Source organism: Crinia signifera, chromosome 7, assembly GCF_055691185.1.
Source record: "Crinia signifera chromosome 7, ASM5569118v1, whole genome shotgun sequence".
Taxonomy (NCBI): Eukaryota; Metazoa; Chordata; class Amphibia; order Anura; family Myobatrachidae; genus Crinia; species Crinia signifera.
In genome coordinates this window covers 13621570-13641037 of record NC_139223.1, presented here as the reverse complement: position 1 = coordinate 13641037, position 19468 = coordinate 13621570, and the positions used below count along the sequence as shown (strand labels likewise).

The window sequence follows — 19468 nt, the reverse complement described above, 5'->3', positions numbered from 1 at the left end:
GGTCAGCCTGGGCCATTGCAGCTTACTTGCTGTGCTCTGTTATCAGGACTCAGGTGTCTTAATTAGGCTCCTAGCCTGCAGTGCTCACCTATAGGCAATGTGTAATCAGCACCACATTGTGCTCACTATAAAAACCCTCTGCTCACACACTCCGGGGCCAGTTATAGTGTTCAGTTCACTGTGTAGTCCACGCTGTCCAGTTTCAGTCAGTTTATGTCCAGTCTGTATCCCAGTCTTGCTGTGTCCCTGCCGGTCTGTTGTGCTCCCTGGATCCTGAAGTACTGTTCAGTGGTGTTCCTGGTCCCTGCTGGTTAACCCTCGTCTGTCCAGTCTGTTTGATGTACCGTGTACCCAGAGTGTCATCTCCGTGATCCAGTGTACCTGTTCTGGGTTGTCCTGCAAGGCTGTGCTGCGGTGTCCCAACTTCTCGGCTGCATTCCATCTCTCAGCTAAGTTGGGGATTACCCACTTGTCTATTCCTTTATTTGGTTACAGTTGCTTATTACATCTCAGTGTATTGTTACACCCACACCCTGTATTGACACTATTGGTACCGGTGCATTCATTTTCATTTTGTGTCATCTGCTGAGCATTGTTGCTCCCCTGGGGTTTCTGGGAGTTCCCCGTTTCTGGTGTTTTAGTTAGTTGTCCCCTTGCTCTCTCCTGGCCTCGGCGGACGTGTTGTCAATACATAAGACCTGCCTGTAGCGGAGTGGGGCGGACCTAATTCGCCCTTCAGCCGAGACGGGCCCAGGTGAAGCCTAGCCCTGCACACGTCCGTCGATTCCAGCCAGAGGCAACGGAGTTAGGTTGGCGGGGACACTCCCAGAACCCTTACACAGTCAAAAACTGATTTGTAATTCCCGATGTCGTATTCATTTGTATTGATTCATATTAGTGCCCATATATACGGCCGCTAATACAAATTCATATAGGCAGTCTGCATGGATCAGTCAGATCCGTGCAGGCTGCAGTGTGTAAAATAAAATTTTATAAATAAATAAAAACCGGCGTAGGGTCCCCCCCCCCCACGGCTGTAACCTGCACAAGGCTGAAAGAGCCGGAGCTGGTATTAAAAAATCATGAAACCAACCAGATAGGGCTTCGCTGATTTTTTAAAAACCAGCCCCAGACTCCAGGGCTGGGGCTGGTTCCCAAAATACGGGGGACAAAATGACTAGGGGTCCCCCATATTTTAAGAACAAGCCCCAGGCCCAACCAGCCAGCAGGGTAATGCCACAACCGGGGGGAGACTTTTTATACAAGTCCCCCCGGCCAAAGCATTCATCCCTACCGAACAGTCAGCCTGGCCAGGGGTCCTGGGGGAGTGGGGACCCCCCCTCCAGGACTTACCTGGCCAGGCTGAAGCCCCTGGGCAGTGGGTACCGGGCTGATTGGAGTGTAAAATATAGAATAATAAACTATTGTCTTATACTGTGGAACTATGAGTCCCAGCAAGCCTCCCCCGCATGCTTGGACTTGGAGAACCACAAGTCCCAGCATGCGGAGCATTAAAGGGCCCGCTGGCACTTGTCGTTCCACAGTACAAGAAATAGTTAAACACACTGACACGCATAAAAATTAAACGTTTAATACATACATTACACATACATACTGATACTTACCTACCTTGAGTCCGTAGGTGGGTCCGGGGTCCAGGCTCCGGTGCTCCATCATCCGGGATCCAGACTCCGGGGTCCGGGGTACAGGCTCCAGGGTCCTGTGCTCCAGGGTCCAGGATCTGAAGAAATCCATAGGGGTACCTGTGGAAGAAATCCTACTCACCAAGGTCCTCTGGCGAAGATCACGTCCTCTTCTTTCCGACGTAGTCAGGAGAAATTCAGCTCCTGATTGGTTGCTAGGCGGCCAATAGAATCATTCGGAGGAGAGGCGCTGAAGATGAAATTTCAGCATCTCTCCGATTAGTCCATGGCCGGGACAGTAGTGTTTAAAAAAAAAAAAAAAGACCTGGACTACGTCAGAGAAAAGAGGATGTGATCTTCGCCGGAGGACCTTGGTGAGTAGGATTTTCTTCCACAGGTACCCCTATGGATTTCTTCAGATCCTGGACCCCGGACCATGGAGCACCGGACCCTGGAGCCTGGACCCCGGAGCAGCGGACCCTGGAGCCTGGACCCAGGATCATGGAGCACCAGACCCCGGACCTTGGACCCCGGAGGACCGGACCCTGGGACCTACCTACGGGCTCAAGATAGGTAAGTATCAGTATGCATGTGTAATGTATGTATTGATCTTTTATTTTTTATGTGTGTCAGTGTGTGTTTATTTCACTATTTCTTGTACTGTGGAACTACAAGTGCCAGTGGGCCCTATAATGCCCCACAGGTACCGGGGACAGCACCAGGCTTCAGGCTGGCCATTGGGGGGTCTCCACTTCCCCAGGACCCCTGGCCAGGCTGACTCGTTGGTAGGGATGAATGCTTTGGCCGGAGGGACTTGTATAAAGTCTCCCCCCAGATGTGGCATTACCCTGCTGGCTGGTTGGGCCTGGGTCTGGTTCTTAAAATATGAGGGACCCCTAGCCATTTTGTCCCCCGTATTTTGGGAACCAGCCCTGGCCCTGGAGCCTGGGGCTGGTTTTAAAAAATTGGCTAACCCCTATCTGGTTGGTTTAATAATTTTTTAATAGCAGCCAAAAATACTATGCAAATACGAATTTTTTAGGCGTATTAGCCTTAGTAAATTTCCCACTTAGTCTCAAAACATGTTGACTCAGTACTATTGGACCTTTTTTGAGGAATCCCAGCAAGAGCGAGGTGAGTGTATATGTGGTTGTCCACCAGTGTCTGGATCTGGATCACCAACTACCAGTGTTGACTCCACATTATCACCATCTGAATAGGGTGGCCAATCCCGGGATCGGGATCGGCGGGATCCTGGGATTTGGCCTCTAAATCGCCGGGATTTCAATCCCGGGATTGGAGTTTCCAATCCCGGGATTTTGGGATTAGACTGCGCATGCACATTGCACTTACACAAGTGAACCCCAATCATACCAGCGCCACGTTACCCTTCAAAACTACTACTATTTGAATTGGAGAAGAACCAACCCCTTTGCGTAATCTTCTGAGTTGAATGCCTTCATAATTAGGGTACTTTTCAAAACTATTTTGTGAAGTCTCAAATTACCAACATTTAATATTGCTTGAGCTCTTTTGAGTAGATGTACAGCTTCTAGTTCAGTAGGCAGGGATGTAAGTCCATCATCCACATAAAATTCCCTCTTAATGAATTGCCTTGTATCAGCATCATATTCAGTTTCTCCCTCTCAAGCTGTTCTCCTAAGTTTGTAGGTGGCCATTGTAGGTGAAGGATTATTACCATAAACTCGCATTAGGTATATGGTTAGTTCATCATGTACTTTGTTATTGCGGTACTACAGTAACCTTCTATTGTCTTCTCTATCAATAAATCAGTAAAACATCTGCTGGATATCTGCTGTTCTAGTAATACTGTATGTTCTTTCCTGAAGTGAATTAACACTCCCAAGAGGCTATTGGTAAAATCTTATCCAGAGAGAAGAATGTTGTTTAATGAAGTACCTTGAAATGTAGCGATTGAGTCATATACCACTCTTATATGACTTGGCTTTCGTGGATGGCAGATACCAACATTCTTCACCCTTTTTAAGTGGAAGCATTTGTTTTGTGTGACCATTCTCAAATTTGTTTTTCATAAAGGCTACTAAAGAGCTTTCAATTCTTTCCCGAGTTACGCTTCGGCGAGCTGAATCTTGCAAGAACTTATTCCTTATTGTTGGGAAATCAACATCTAGATGAATAAATTCAATGGGGCTACCCAACTATTTGTTTCATCTTTGGAGAAATCTTTATCATAATTTTGGAACTCCTTGTCTTGCATTGAAGCCAGGTACAGTTTTATAGTCATCCTTCATTGCCCGGAATACCGTATCACCAAGGCCTTCACCTCCCCTTTCACATGTAGTATTATTCACTTGTAGAACTGTTCTGCTGAGACTCTTTTATAAAGAAGTGATTAGGGCATGGTTCCTAGGGATACACAACCATTTTTCAGGACATTTCTCGGTACTTCTTTACTTTCACGGCGCCACTAGATAGGACAGATAGGACAGATAGGATACTATATAGCGTGGCGAGCGCAGCGAGCCACCGAGCCCGAAGCGTGGCGAGGGGACACGGAATGTATTTTATGGAATTGCATGCAAATGGCATATTGGGGACTTGCTTTCAAACAACATCCGTGTCCCCTCGCGGGGCGCGCTGCGCTCGCCACGCTTCGGGCTCGGTGGCTCGCTGCGCTCGCCACGCTATATAAAATCAACTCCACGCCCTAGTGGATAGTGGGGTAATGAAATGGATAGTAAATCTTATCCTATATCTTATGCGATATCTTATGTCAAATCGCATACAAATCATATCCTATCTAGTATCCTATCTGTCCTATCCTATATCTTATGCGATATCTTATGTCAAATCGCATACAAATCGTATCCTATCTAGTATCCTATCTGTCCTATCTAGTGTGGCGCCGTGAAAGTAAAGAAGTACCCATTTCTCTTAAAGGCATCGGTGGCTCGCTGCGCTCGCCACGCTATATAAAATCAACTCCACGCCCTAGTGGATAGTGGGGTAATGAAATGGATAGTAAATCTTATCCTATATCTTATGCGATATCTTATGTCAAATCGCATACAAATCATATCCTATCTAGTATCCTATCTGTCCTATCCTATATCTTATGCGATATCTTATGTCAAATCGCATACAAATCGTATCCTATCTGTCCTATCTAGTGTGGCGCCGTGAAAGTAAAGAAGTACCCATTTCTCTTAAAGGCATTGCCGTTGTCTGTGTACCTTGTTGATACAAACGTCACCCACTATCACCCATCCTAAGTTGAGTCTTTGGGAATAGAAAGCATTATGAGGCCCTGTTGCGTTGTATACAAACTTTGTGTACCTCGGTATCCATCTGATGAGCAGAAGAAGAATTTCTGCAGATTCATCAGCAAGCCGTTAATAAAATAAAAAAAACCTGGTCAATCAGCTCCAGTCTTTCCCTAGTTGTTATTGGTTTTACAGTGTCATATCACATAAAAAAGGTAAAGACCCAACAAATGGACCCTTATGAGTCATTAACCACTAAAGTGCACATAGTTGAAATACTGATGTACACTTATGAATTTGAATAATGAAAAATGAATTAAATGCTATATATATATATATATATATATATATATTTACAGTTTCTTATATAGCGCAGCATATTCTGTTGCGCTTTACAAATATAGCTATATATATAAATAAAACATTTATTGTCAATATACTGTAACATAGAGTTATTTTCTATTCACAGACAAAGAACAGACTTTTCGCATGTTTCTAGAGAATATAAATTTACGACACAGAACTGCTTCATTGCTGATGCGTCATGATGTCCTAAAGATTGGTCCAGAGAATCTGTATGATGTTAAACCGCAGAACATGACGGATCTTCCCTGGCACTTTATAAGGAAGCTCATGGCCCTAAACACAACTGCAATAAATACTCAACTTGAAAAACTGGAAAAACCTTCACCTCACCTGGATCCAGCTGATAGTGAAGAGTTTGATTTACCAATGAGTGAAACCGATGAAAGTTCATCTCCCTGTATCCACCCCCTGGACGTGGTGTGCGCAGTCCTGCATTGCTCAGAGAGTTTTCTACAACAAGAGATTGTATCAAAAATGTCCATGTGCCAGTTTGCTGTCCCTCTGCTGCTCCCTGCTGGTGGTGGCCCAGAATGCACCTTCATGCTGTGGGCAATGAGGGACATTGTGAAGAGATGGAGACCTCAGTCATTGGCCGACAGTAAAGGGTTCAAAGAAGAGAATGTAGTGAATATTCCCATGCCGGTCTTCTCCTTTGTAAGACTGGGGGAAAACAAACTATCCAAATCTAAAATCCTGAATCAAATTCTCAATCGACCACAACAACATCACAACTTCTTCATACATGACAATATGGAGGGAGGAAACATTGAGAGGAAAATATCTGATGGACTTGTGGAAATTTCCTGGTATTTTCCATGCGGTAATTCTGATGTCTTCCCAGAGCCCATCGCAGTGACCAACCTACGGGGTGACCTGGCTTCCAGCTGGGAACAGTTCACGTTTCTGACACGAGTCTCCTCGGCTGTGTTTGTGTTTGTTGAGGAAATTAGTGAGAGAGAATTTAGGCTGTTATCCACCTGCAGTAACATGGAGACCCAGTATTATCTCATCCTTACTCCAAGACCTGGGAATAAAGTAACTACAGAGACAGCGAAGCACATAAAGTCTCTAATGTCACAGCTAAAAATAAACAATACAAATATTATTCAGAAGGGCAGAACAGATAACGATGCAGTATTTGTTAGAAAGATACAAAACACCATTCAGAGTCTTTTAAATAATTGTCAGAAAAGAAGTTTGGTTAGTATTAAAGATGAGACCCATGGAGATTATATCTGTGTAGATGAGAACACGTCGGCATGTAAGTGTGCAAGTGACACTGCCAGGAACATAACCTCTGTAATACACAATGTGGCCGAGTATAAGAACCAAACTCTGAAGTTACAGGGAGATCTGTGGAAACAATTGTCAAAAAATGAAAAAGAACTTTGCAGAATGACGAAGCAAGGCGGGAAAGATACACAGGAATATAGAAGTGAGCTTATACAGCAACAAAAATCCCTGCACAAGAACCAACATGAACATGGCATTTCTGGTGGTGTCTCATTATTTATTAATGCAATTACCAATTTGTCTCCTGTAGAAAAACATTATTTTCTTAAATGGATGAAATTTGAGCTGGATTCAATTGCAAGAAATAATATTTCTATCCTTCAGTCTGACTACAAGGAGAAATGTAACAATGCATCAAATAATCCAGAAGAACTGAAGGAATTGGACCAGAAAATCTCTGACAGCTCATTAGGGGTTGAACATTTCCTACGTGAGCTGGGGCAGGTCTATGAGGCTGAATGTGCAATGGTTAAATACAGAGTAAATCTGGAGACCCCAAAACAACATACAAAACTCCCAGGAATCGCTGCTGATCTTCTGCTGGACGGGTTCCCATTGGAACTGATTGATGGAGATGCCTCCAACATCCCATTAAGGTGGATAACTGATGTCCTGACAGAGCTGGATACCAAGACAGGAGGACACTGCAGAATGAGAGTAATAACTGTGCTGGGAGTACAGAGTACGGGGAAATCCACCCTTCTGAACACCATGTTTGGGTTACAGTTCCCGGTGGCCAGTGGACGATGCACACGAGGAGCCTTCATGACCCTTATTAAGGTGAAAGAGACCTTCCAGGAGGAGCTGGGCTGTGACTTCATTCTGGTGATTGACACAGAAGGTCTGAAAGCTTCTGAATTTGCTTCTCTGGAGGACAGTTATGAACATGACAATGAGTTGGCCACACTAGTGGTTGGGTTGAGTGATATCACCATCGTCAATATGTCCATGGAAAACAATGCAGAGATGAAAGATATTTTGCAGATTGTGGTCCATGCATTTCTTAGGATGAAAGAAATTGGGAAAAAAAACAACTGCCAGTTTGTACATCAGAACGTGAGTGACGTGTCCGCTCATCAGAATAACAGGAGAGACAGGAAGAAATTTCTGGAACAGTTGAATGAAATGACAATTGTTGCGGCAAAAATGGAGAAGATAAGTGGAGTTACAGCTTTCAGTGATGTGATGGAATATGACCTAGAGAGACACAACTGGTACATTCCCGGACTGTGGCAGGGGGTCCCACCGATGGCTCCGGTAAATTTTGATTACAGTGAGCATGTTCATATGCTAAAAAAGTATTTGGTTGAATTCTTAAAATCACATAACTCTGATCACAAGCAATGCCGGATCCCTGAGTTTATTACATGGATAAAAAGTCTGTGGAGCTCAGTTAAACATGAGAAGTTTATCTTCAGCTTTAGGAACAGTCTGGTAGCTGAAGCCTATAACAAACTAGCTGCACAATACTCTCTGTGGGAATGGGGATTCACCAAGTCTATCTACAGCTGGGTGACCAGCACAGAGACCAGTATTAGGAATCAGCCTGCTGAGAAACTGGACACAGAAACCTGCGCTCAGTATAGGAACAGTCTCCAACAGCTTCTAAATGATGAAGAAACAAAAATGGCGGAATTACTTGGAAAATACTTTGACAACAAATCTGACCATGTTTCTCTTATAGAGCGATACAGAGAAGATTTCTTTATGAGTGTACGTTTCTTGAGAAAAGATCTAGAAAGGAACGCGCTCAGTAGGGTCAATGAAGCTGTTTCTATTCAGAAAGGCAAATTCAAGATTCAGAATATTCAGAACACATCTCAAAAACTGATTGAAGCAAAAATCACAGATCTCCTGAGAAGCTGCAGAGAGAGGAACTGTGACATGGGGGACATGGAAGTGAAACAAGAGTTTGAGGACATGTGGAATAAGACACTGTCCGAGTTACAGATGGAGGAATTACCGAATCGTAACATCGGCCAATCCATGCTACATCTGCTGAGAACTGACATGTGTGTAAGAGGTCCTTTGATCAACCAAACCTTGTCTAATGTGATGAGTTTAGAAAGTTATAGACGAAAGGTATTTAAGATGGGTGAGGAGTACATTGATGTCACTTGGGGGACAATGTCAGTTTCTTGGAGTTCAGTGAAATGCAATCCACTTTATATTAAACAAGAAAACTATGATAAGGTGTCGGATCTTGCTGCATACTTATTAGATACATGTGATACATACGTCACAGAGAAGGTAACATCTCATGAAGACTATAATGACACTTACTGCCAGGAATTACTGCACATGGTCAATGCTAAGCTTCAGGAAAAACAGTGTAGAAAGCTGCATTTCTCCCCCCAGTTTGAGCTGGACATTAAGCTTCTCATCTTTGGGAGAGCATCTCAGAAATTCCAGAAGATGCATGACACATATATCCGAGAAAATGACCCAATGATCTGCCTGGAAAAGTTAAAACCTCAATATTTGTCCACATTTGAGAGTATATTTCAGGAGAAGGACGAGTGTCGTAACAGAGCCAAAATATTCTGTGAACTCTGCCTGAGGCCGGCACTAACTGACTATGTCCTGAGGCATCTCGGGGGGGAAATCATGGATGAAGTATTGCACAGTCCTGATCATATATTTAGCAACAGAAGTAGGTTTCAGAGAGCTCTGTTGGAGGATCTACTGGAGAAGAACTCATTCCAAAACTACGTCCAATACATTAATTCATATGAGATCTTTTTGAAAAATTGGATATTTCAGTACATTGTAGGAAAATTCCAGAGTTCAGAAGCAATAAATATTTCACAAAGAAAAATTTTGTGTGTGGCCACTAAAAAAATCCAAGAAGCCCTTAATAGTGGAACGTTTTCAAAGACAGAAGTAATTTCAACCTATTTAGAGGAGTTTTGTGAATTATTTAGAGAAGAATTAGTCATTTCCCAGAATGAGATGAAAGTGGTCACTTTCCACAATACAGCAGATGTTGGGCAGTTCTCTGAGGACATTCTGTCCTATCTCCACACCACAGAGGAACAGATCCTGTCCGAGCTGGTATCATTAGACATTAGCACTGTACTATCTAAGGTCACACTGAAGCCTCAGGATGAGCTGTGTAAGAAGATAATCGGATGTGGACATCGGTGTCCTTTCTGTAAAGTCCCCTGTGAGAATGCAGGGGGTGACCACAAGGAACATTCCGCATCTGTCCACAGACCTGAGGGACTGGGCAAGTGGAGTTGGAAAGAGAATCAGACACTGGTCACTGACATATGTTCTACTCTTGTTGTATCAAAGGTTCAATTTAAAAATTCAGATACAAATGGAAAGTTTCACCCATACAAAGACTATCGCACCTATTACCCAGACTGGGCCATCCAACCCGACGCCAGCATCAAGTCCTCAGATTACTGGAAATACATTTTTGTGAAGTTTAATAATGATTTTGCTACAGAATATGAAAAAAGGCCAGCTGTGGTCCCAAAGGACTGGAATAAGATAACAAAAGAACAAGCTTTAGCAAGTCTACAGGAAGCTTTCAATATTAAGTAACAATACTATAAGGCTTATCATTCACATAAATACAAACAGAAGAATATAGAACAGATCCCAAATGCGCCAGTATACAGTAACCCAGAGCAGTTTATAGGGCCGGGTGCTATTATGAACGTCGAAATATTAATAGCCAATATACATGATAGCATGCTGCATACGTAATCTGCACTTACTTGCATAACTCGGCCTTTGTGCGGTTATGCGCACACTAATAACTTAGGAAATGAGAGACCAATACTGTGTGCTGTGATTTTGTGGTTCCAAAGCACAAAATATATTTGATTACCAAGAAAATAATAATATCCCAGTTTAGAGTTTTGACACAAATAAATATTTAACAAGTAACAGTGAGAGAGATTCCATTTACAGTCCAAGAGCAATACATTACATAGCACAGATAGTACAATGCAACAAAATCATACATACGATACCAGGTTCCAAAAACAGCTGGATTCATGTGTGGAGTTAATGGGGGGGGGGTTGTGTGTGTATTTGTAAAGGTGTCTGAATGTGTGTTTCTCTACGTGTCTGTCATTCGGTGACCCTCTAATTATATAACCTAGATACAGGGGTGTATGCTATGTTATGCAATGTCTCTTCTCATTGGTTTAGTTTATTCCCAGTATCTATTTATTTGAGTTTATTCCCAGCTTTTACATGACGTGTCATTGGTCAGTCCAAGAGCGGGAAAAGGGCTTTGTTCTTTCAATAGTGGACATGTCTCTGCAATGTCCACTGGAAAAACTGGTTTGAACCAACTGATTTACACCCTGAGTAGTATCAATGAATATATTTTCTGTATATTGCAAACGCATTATGCTATAAATTCCCCGCAACCACCATCTAATACCAAACACAATGCTGAACAGTTTGATACTAGATAGGAAAAAGTTCCCCTTGCCTAGGGAACGAAACACGTTGACGTCATATCCGCCCTAGAGCCAACCCACTTCTGAGGTCACGATCTCGTGGTTATGGAGCCAGCATCTCGGACTGTTTATCCTTGCTCGTTTGGAGCTTACCCCAGTGCGCACAGCCGCCGGCATCAGCAAGCCTGCCTGCCGCCTCCCACAGGAGTGAACTACAGACGCCAGCACACCACGTGCACCAGGTTGAGCCACTGTGCCATCGGGCTCCCCGCCCCTCCACAACCAACCATCAAGGAGGGTGAGCATAATATAAGGAGACTCTGTGCTACCTGATTTCTACCATCTGGCGTTACATGCGCTAAACAGGCGATTCACAGTGTGTTTCTTACAACAGCTAACAAAGTGCTTTGGCTTGAACCTTTCCCCAATTCCTCTAACCCATTGCCCCCTGCTATTAACAGTCTGAATGATGCAAACATTCCACTGACTTTATATTGCTCCAGAAATTATTCTTTACCAGCTAATACGTGACCCATTTGGAGTTGGCTATTTGACATAATGTCATTTTAGTACCTTATTCTAATATGAGAAGCTTAATTAGATATATGGTATCTGCCCTTTTATCTGTGTATTTTTTGTTTATGTGTATGTAAACCTTTTTAATGTGTTTTTTTTCATATATAAAAATGTAACTGTATTATTTAAAATGTGCCCAGGTGTCCTTTTGTTCAGTGTGGTTCGCAAGGTATTCACCTAGATTTAGCAGCGCAAGTGCAAAAACCAACCATTTCTGCAATCCTTTAGTGAGTCACAAGCAGACTCACTTGCCCTTGCTGCAGCTGAACCTAGAGTAAATTGAACATTTATTATTTAAATTTATATTGATAATATAACTTATTCGATCAAGCGCTGGGCTCTGTGTGCTGTAGAAGACCCCTAGGAGACCCCTCTTACACCCACAGAACTTTTTATTTTCTGATACTAGATATGAGTACACTATGGAGGTTATTCTGGTTGGTGCGGTAATGTCCGCGTGCGGTCGGTCCGCCAATGTTTTGTGTCTGCGCATGTGCAGAGGCATATATGCGCATGTGCGAACGGAACGCACGTCCAAATTCCGCATGAATTGTTAACACTACGAACAGGGGGAGGAGAGGGGTGTGAAGGGCTGTTTGGGCTCATTACCATATGTTTCCACCCCGCGTTTCATGGGCGTTCCCATGAAAACGCTGGGCGTACGTATGGTAATGCGGTCGTGACGCACGTGTAGGGGGCGGACAGATGACATTGCCCGCCCAGATCCCTGCTTTTGCACGGAGAAATGCCCATGTGGTCTGAGGTTGCAGGAGCTGCCTGACCACTCGGTCCTGCATTCGATGGTCTGCGACCATCGAATGATGGGGGAGGTTCCCTGAGATGGAGGAGGCGTATTCATGAGAAATACACTTGCGGTCCGTTCGGACAGCTTCTTACCGCATTCGGACGGAGTGAGCGATCCGTACGCAAGGCGGGGTTTAGAACGCACGGTCCTGGCCGCATATTCGGCTCCGTCCGCACAGACCAGAATAAGGCCCTATGTTACAGAATCAGCTGAATTGTAACTAATATACTAATGTTTAAAAATAAAAAGACAGTGATCTGGATGTGTAGTGACTATGTGTGAATCATGTGTTATGTAAGAAGATAATTATGTGTACCATTATGGCTTTTCTCAGTAACTACGCATTCTGCCATAATAGGCAATGGCTGCGCTAATTATCAAATACCGTATTGCGCAATAATGCGTACGCACGCACCCTGCTAACAAACACCATAATTCTATTAAATACAGAGGTATAATTTCGATTTTGACAGTCATCCATTTGACAGTAACCATAACTAGCACATAAACAGATCAGCATTTGGTAATAATTTTCATAACACTTAATTTGGAACCTTGAGAAAAGAAAAGAAAAATATGGATTTTGTGGAAATAATTAATATAGGGCCTAATGGAATAGATATGGGGTGTGTACGGATGTGTTTTGAGGGGGAAGGTATCTTTATGCCATAATGGGGAGGCACATTTACCTGGCGATACCTTTGGTGATGGATGTATATATATATATATATATATATATATATATATATATATATATATATATATATATATATATATATATATATATATATATATATATATATATATATAATCCAATATGACCGGCACTCAGGTCTTAGAAACAGTAAGCCAGGGAATCCTTGCTCCGGTGCCCTCAGACTAGAGGAAATGAATCCTCTGGATATATGCAGGGTAGAAATAAGCGGCACTCGGAGACTGACGTGCTGGTGAAGAAGTGGAAGTTTTATTCCATGTGCCCAAGAGAAAACGTTTCGGAGCTCGGGGGCCCCGTGCTTCCCTGAACTGACGACGGGCTCCAAAACGCTTTCTTTTGGGCACATGGAATAAAACTTCCACTTCTTCAAAAGCACGTCAGTCTCTGAGTGCCGCTTATTTCTACCCTGCATATATATATATATATATATATATATATATATATATACTTTCCAAGGTCCGGCACTCCCCCTCTCAGTAGACAGTTAATCTCTGCACGGGTGCCCCTCTCAGGGAACTGCGTCCCAACTCATGGACTCCTCCAAAAAAATATGTCACTCCGGGTCTTTGTGAATATAAAGCAGTATTTTACTGTGTCTACGGCGTTTCAGGATAAACCCGTCTTCAGGACATACCTATGTCCTGAAGACGGGTTTATCCCGAAACGCCGTAGGCACAGTAAAATACTGCTTTATATTCACAAAGACCCGGAGTGACATATTTTTTGGAGGAGTGTATATATATATATATATATATATATATATATATATATATATATATATATATATATATATATATATATATATATATATATACTTTTATGTGTAGATAGTGATCCTGTCTAGGTTATGTGTTATATTACCAGAAACAAGGTGTGAGTACAGAAGAAAATGGTAGGACAATCTTTATATGCACTCAGCAGATTCCATTGGTTAGACGTGGGAACTCCTCTAACATATAAAGGATTGTTTGAGGGTCCTTAGGCAAACTATGACAAGCAACAATTAAACAAAGTTCGTAATGTGTATACCTATACATGGTGTTCTTATCTAAATGCAGTTTTTATGTAAAGGTTGTATACAAGGTCCTCTTCTTCAATTGCTTCTTCTTAAATTTAGATGTACATTTCCATTTCCTGGTTCTCTGTTATAAATGAGTTAGGCTATGACCTGACCTTGGGTATCTCTATATCTCTGTCCTATGACATCTGTATCAGACTCACCTCCAGGGCATTCCAACTTGGTGTCAGATCAAAAATAGGGGAGGGTTGGTTTTGCGAAGAAGCAAAACAAAAGACGAAAAATGCTTTTTTGGGCTCACTCTTATGGATTGTTAATGAAATTAATTTAAAACATAACTTTTATTGTAGATTCCTTAGGATAAGTAGCAAGAGCTAGTATAGATAAATATTTGATATTATTAAAATAAAGATTGGTATAAATAGATGTTGTGTGATTGGCTTAATCTCCCACTTGTAGGTGGGATCACACTTTTCATTTTTCATTTGGCGCATCACGTCTTGTCAACATCAATGATTGTACGGTGTGATCATAGGCGAAATGAATACTTGTGGTCCCAAATTAATAGTTAAATACGATTTAGAAAAATTATAATGGGACGGGTCACCCCTTAGGTGATTCAACAGATGCTAGTATATTACTGTTTTGGCTAGGACAGTTGACAGTTTCAGTGCATCTGTTATTTGGACAATAAATCCTTTTACCCCATACCCGGTGTTCACCAGGGGTCACCCACCTGGCCCTTCACTGCTTGGCTTCCAAGTTCGGAAGGTATTGGACAATCCAGTGAGGTATGATGGTATATGTGGATTGTGCTCCAAAAACAGGAATGCACATTACACTGCCGCTGAACCATGTACCCCAGAGGAATTTTATAATCACTTATAAGCAAATATAGTGGCTAGCAACAGATGATAATAAGCAGATTAGGTACTTAGAAGCTCTCTCATACACTGTTTAGGGGTCAGTCCGTAATGGAGAGCCCTATCGTGTAATTAAGTGGAGTATAAATGGTTTAGGGTGTAAAGAGGCAAAATATACCATAAGTTAGGCAATTTACCAATTAATCACCTTAGTCTAAATAGACTATAAGGCTACACCTTGATAATTGAGCTCAATTTTTTGAAAATATAGTTGTTACAGCTGTAGCCTGTGGATGCAGCATTCATCCGAGGGTCAGGGTGAAAACAATTGTCAGCATACAAGCTGCCTGGGTACACTTGTTTCTGCAGCGCTGTTGAATAGTGTCACTGCCTGTGTGCACTCTAATATGGTGCTGGTCCGCAGTAAAGGAGATTGCTGACAGTATGTATTTTCCACTGATGATCACAAATGGTGCTGCGTAGATAGTGGTCACAGTTATCATACTCAGGAGAAATGTTCTGCAGGTGAAACACTGTTTTTGCAACAACAATTAATTGGGGGCAGCGGAGAGAAGTGTTAAATGTAAGCAAGAGTTTTCCACTATTAATACCAAATTTAAATTGCATATACAATAGTTGCAGTTCTCTCATTGTGCAGCAATGTTCTGCAGACAGGCAGTAAACCTTTTTGCCAGTGGTGAACGCCACTGTCTCTTCCCTGTTGTGGAGACACTATTAGTGATAGTGAACACAGTCTGAGCATCCGGGGGGGTTAGGTAACAGAGTTACCTTTTGGAGGCGCAGAGGTGTGGGTTGCTTGGTCAAGCTGCAGTACAATGGTTGGGGGTGTCACTCCCCAAAATGTGCAAAAACAAAAAGGGGAAAAGACTGCGCTAGTGAGTCCAATATGTAATAAAAGTTAATATTTAGTAATTATATGATGCTAGTACCGCTAAAATAAGTTTAAGTTTTATTTTTTATACAATTGGTAGTGATTAAAAGAGAAACAATGTAAACTCCACAATAATCAAAAAATAGACCATAAAAACCTTTTTAAAAAGGGGGGGGGGGGAGAAAAGGTTGTGTGACTGAAGAGATGTAGTAATTAGTCCATACGGTACCGTTTGTTGATGAACCAGCTGGTTGTTTTTGAAATGAGATTGCGGATTTGGGGTCCATCTCCTGTTTATCCTCACTGATGGTATTGTGGGAAGGACGGAAGTAAAAAATGTACCCCACTGGCAACTATGTGTGAAGGGTCCAATTCCCCTTGCAGTGTAATCGCCAGATAAATATTCAGGGGTACCTCTGGGTGATGACGGTATCCCAGGATTTGTGTCCCAAAATATTTGATCTTCAGAGATTCAAGGTGGATACCTCTGGGTGATGACCGTATCCCAGGGTTTGTGTCCCAAAATATTGTATCTTCAGAGGTTCAAAATGGAGTAGGTAAAGTGTACGGTTCCTTTGGACTGGATATTGTGGGGTCAAGCACAGCAAATCCACCAACACGTTTCGCTACACTGGGGAGCTTTTTCAAGGTGAGTCAGTCTGCTGCCACTTGCAGCCGGGGACGCTGTTACCTCTGCGCCGTCTCCAGGTGCTTGTGTGTGGATTCCGGATGTTCTGCTGTAGCGGGTGATGGTCTGAAGGTTGGGAGAGGTAGTACTGTTCGGAGGTCTGCGTCTGGTCACTGGGGTGACCCTGTAGGACCAGCTAAAAAATACAAACAAAAATAAAACAAAGAGTACACAGAAGAGGCGAGTGACCGTTATACTGTATTGGTGGTTCTTCATCTTTGGTCTGGTTGCTTTGACCTTAATGCAGTTTGAGGTTAACTTGAACAGAGTCTCATATTATAGAGGCATTTCTCCCTTTTCTGTAAGGTTCTACATATCTTTCGGGTACCCTCTTCCAGTGGGTGGCCTTAGTCCAGGTGTCTCGTTCAGCAACTCTCAGTAATGTAGAAGTGGTCTTCAACACCTGGTACCTCTCTTTGTTCCAAAAATGTTAAGCGATTAGAACTCAAGGAAATTTCTCAATCATCAGACTCTGCTTCAGGAACAATGTCATAATAAAGTCCCATCTGACCAGTGCCAGAAGCATTAAACTCAGTAGTATTGTCTAAGTCTCTTTTGCACACCTCAGGTGTACTTGACAGTCACTTTGATTACCATGAACCGTAATGTCTTCCCAGAAAAATAAGTCTCTTTAACGGTGACAAGTTAAGTGGTAGCCTTGGGGTGGTTCTGATATTCTAAGACTAAGGGCGGTGCTTCCTGCCATACTTACCCTCTGTCAGCCATTTGCTCTACTCAGCTTATGTTGTATAACCAGGATTATATATGAATCAAGCCTTTGCATATAAAAAAATTAAACTATAAACCAATCATTTTTAACCTTCATACTATATTTCTTAGAGGAAATGTATCTACTTACAATTTTGTTACATTATTCTATAAAGATATTCTTAACTATAATATACATCTTTGGCTAACCCTTACAGCAGTGATTCCCAAACTGTGTGCCTAGTCACCCTGGGGTGCCGCGAGGCTCTTCCAGGGGGCCACTGCTGTAAGGGTTAGCCAAAGATGTATATTATAGTTAAGAATATCTATTCCTGTGGTCCAGGACCAATTCAAATGATTTAGGGTTAAAGGGATAGGCAAAAAAGTGCTTGTAGCTGCCAATCCTAAAACATGTGGACAATCAGAAGCACAAATGTATACCACCGCATAAATAAGCCGCCTAAGGATGATCGTAATGTGATGTTGTATTCCAAATGTATCAATAATGTATTTTATCCAGTGGCGTAACTATAAATTTTGCTCCCCCAAGCCAAAAAAGTTGTGCCCCCCCCCCACTAACTATATATATATATATATATATATATATATATATATATATATATATATATATATATATATATATATATATATATACATACATACATACATACATACACACACACACACACACACACACACACACACACACACACACACACACACACACACACAGGGATCCAGAAAAAATGACAGTGGGGGCACTACAATAAATAAATGGGGGGGGGGGGGGGGCAGTTTCGTGCAGGTTCCTAGAAAAGTGTGTATGGTCTAATACAACGGGTTGTGGACTCCAAGGAAATACTGTTCCCAGGAGCCACAAATTCATTTTCATCATTCCGGGTGCATGGGATACAGTTCTAGCTGGGGACAGATGCTGTGGAGAGGGGGGGGACAGATGGGTATATGCTGGGCAGAGAGAGGGAGACAGATGTGGGGAGAGGGGAGATAGATGCTGAGGAGTGCGCATGGGGCAGATGCTGGGTAGAGAGAAGGTGGTACAGATGTCGGGCAGGAAGAGGGGGACAGGTGATGGGCAGGGAGGTGGTACAGATGCTGGACAGAGAGAGGGGAGAGATGCTGGGGATGGAGGGGGGCAGACATTGCACAGAGAGAGGAAGACAGGTGCTGGGAAGAGGGAGGGGGGATGAATGGTGGGCAGAGAGAGGGGGTGGTTTGCAGGGAGTGGGGGGAGGGATGGTTGACAGGGAGAGGGGGAACGGATGATGGGCAGAGTGAGGAGATGGATGGTGGGCAGACAGAGGCCGGATGGTGGACAGGGAGAAGGGGTACGGATGGTTGGCAGGGAGAGGAGGGGGGCAGATGATGGGCAGGCATAGGGGGGAGAGAGAGGATAGCCAGTGAGTCGGCTGGCAGATACTGGGCAGGGAGAAGTGGGGCAGATACTGGGCAGGGAGTGGGGTAGGCAGTGGGATGGAACGCAGGATTGGGGGGCGGACATAGACGGACTACCTCATACATACATACATACATACATACATACATACACTGCCTCCCTGATATATACAGATACATACAGTACATACATACACTGCATCCCTCATACATACATACATACATACATACATACATACACTGCCTCCCTGATATATACAGATACATACAGTACATACATACACTGCATCCCTCATACATACATACATACATACATACAACCATCCATACACTACCTACCTCATGCATGCATATATATATACATACATACATACACTGACTTCCTTATGCATACATAAATACATACACTGCCTCCCTCATACATACATACAACCATCCATACACTACCGACCTCATGCATGCATACATACATACATACATACATACATACACTGACTCCCTCATACATACATACATACATACATACACTGACTTTCTTATGCATGCATACATACATACATACATACATACATACATACACTGCCTCCCTCATACATACATACATACATACATACATACATACAACCATCCATACATACACTACCTACCTCATGCATGCATGCATACATACATACATACACTGACTTTCTTATGCATGCATACATACATACATACATACATACATACATACATACACTGCCTCCCTCATACATACATACATACATACATACAACCATCCATACATACACTACCTACCTCATGCATGCATGCATACATACA

General features: G+C 42.7%; 1 protein-coding gene across 1 annotated transcript in view; it reads left to right on the top strand.

The window, feature by feature from the left end:
• The window catches only part of LOC146019788 (interferon-induced very large GTPase 1-like), a 37318-nt gene extending 24266 nt beyond the window's left edge, over positions 1-13052 (top strand). The window contains exon 4 of the mRNA XM_083152343.1: positions 5358-13052. Coding sequence (XP_083008469.1) covers positions 5358-10099 — 4742 coding nt within the window. The 3' untranslated portion in view covers positions 10100-13052. The remainder of the gene's footprint in view (positions 1-5357) is intronic.
• Positions 13053-19468: the final 6416 nt, after the last annotated feature.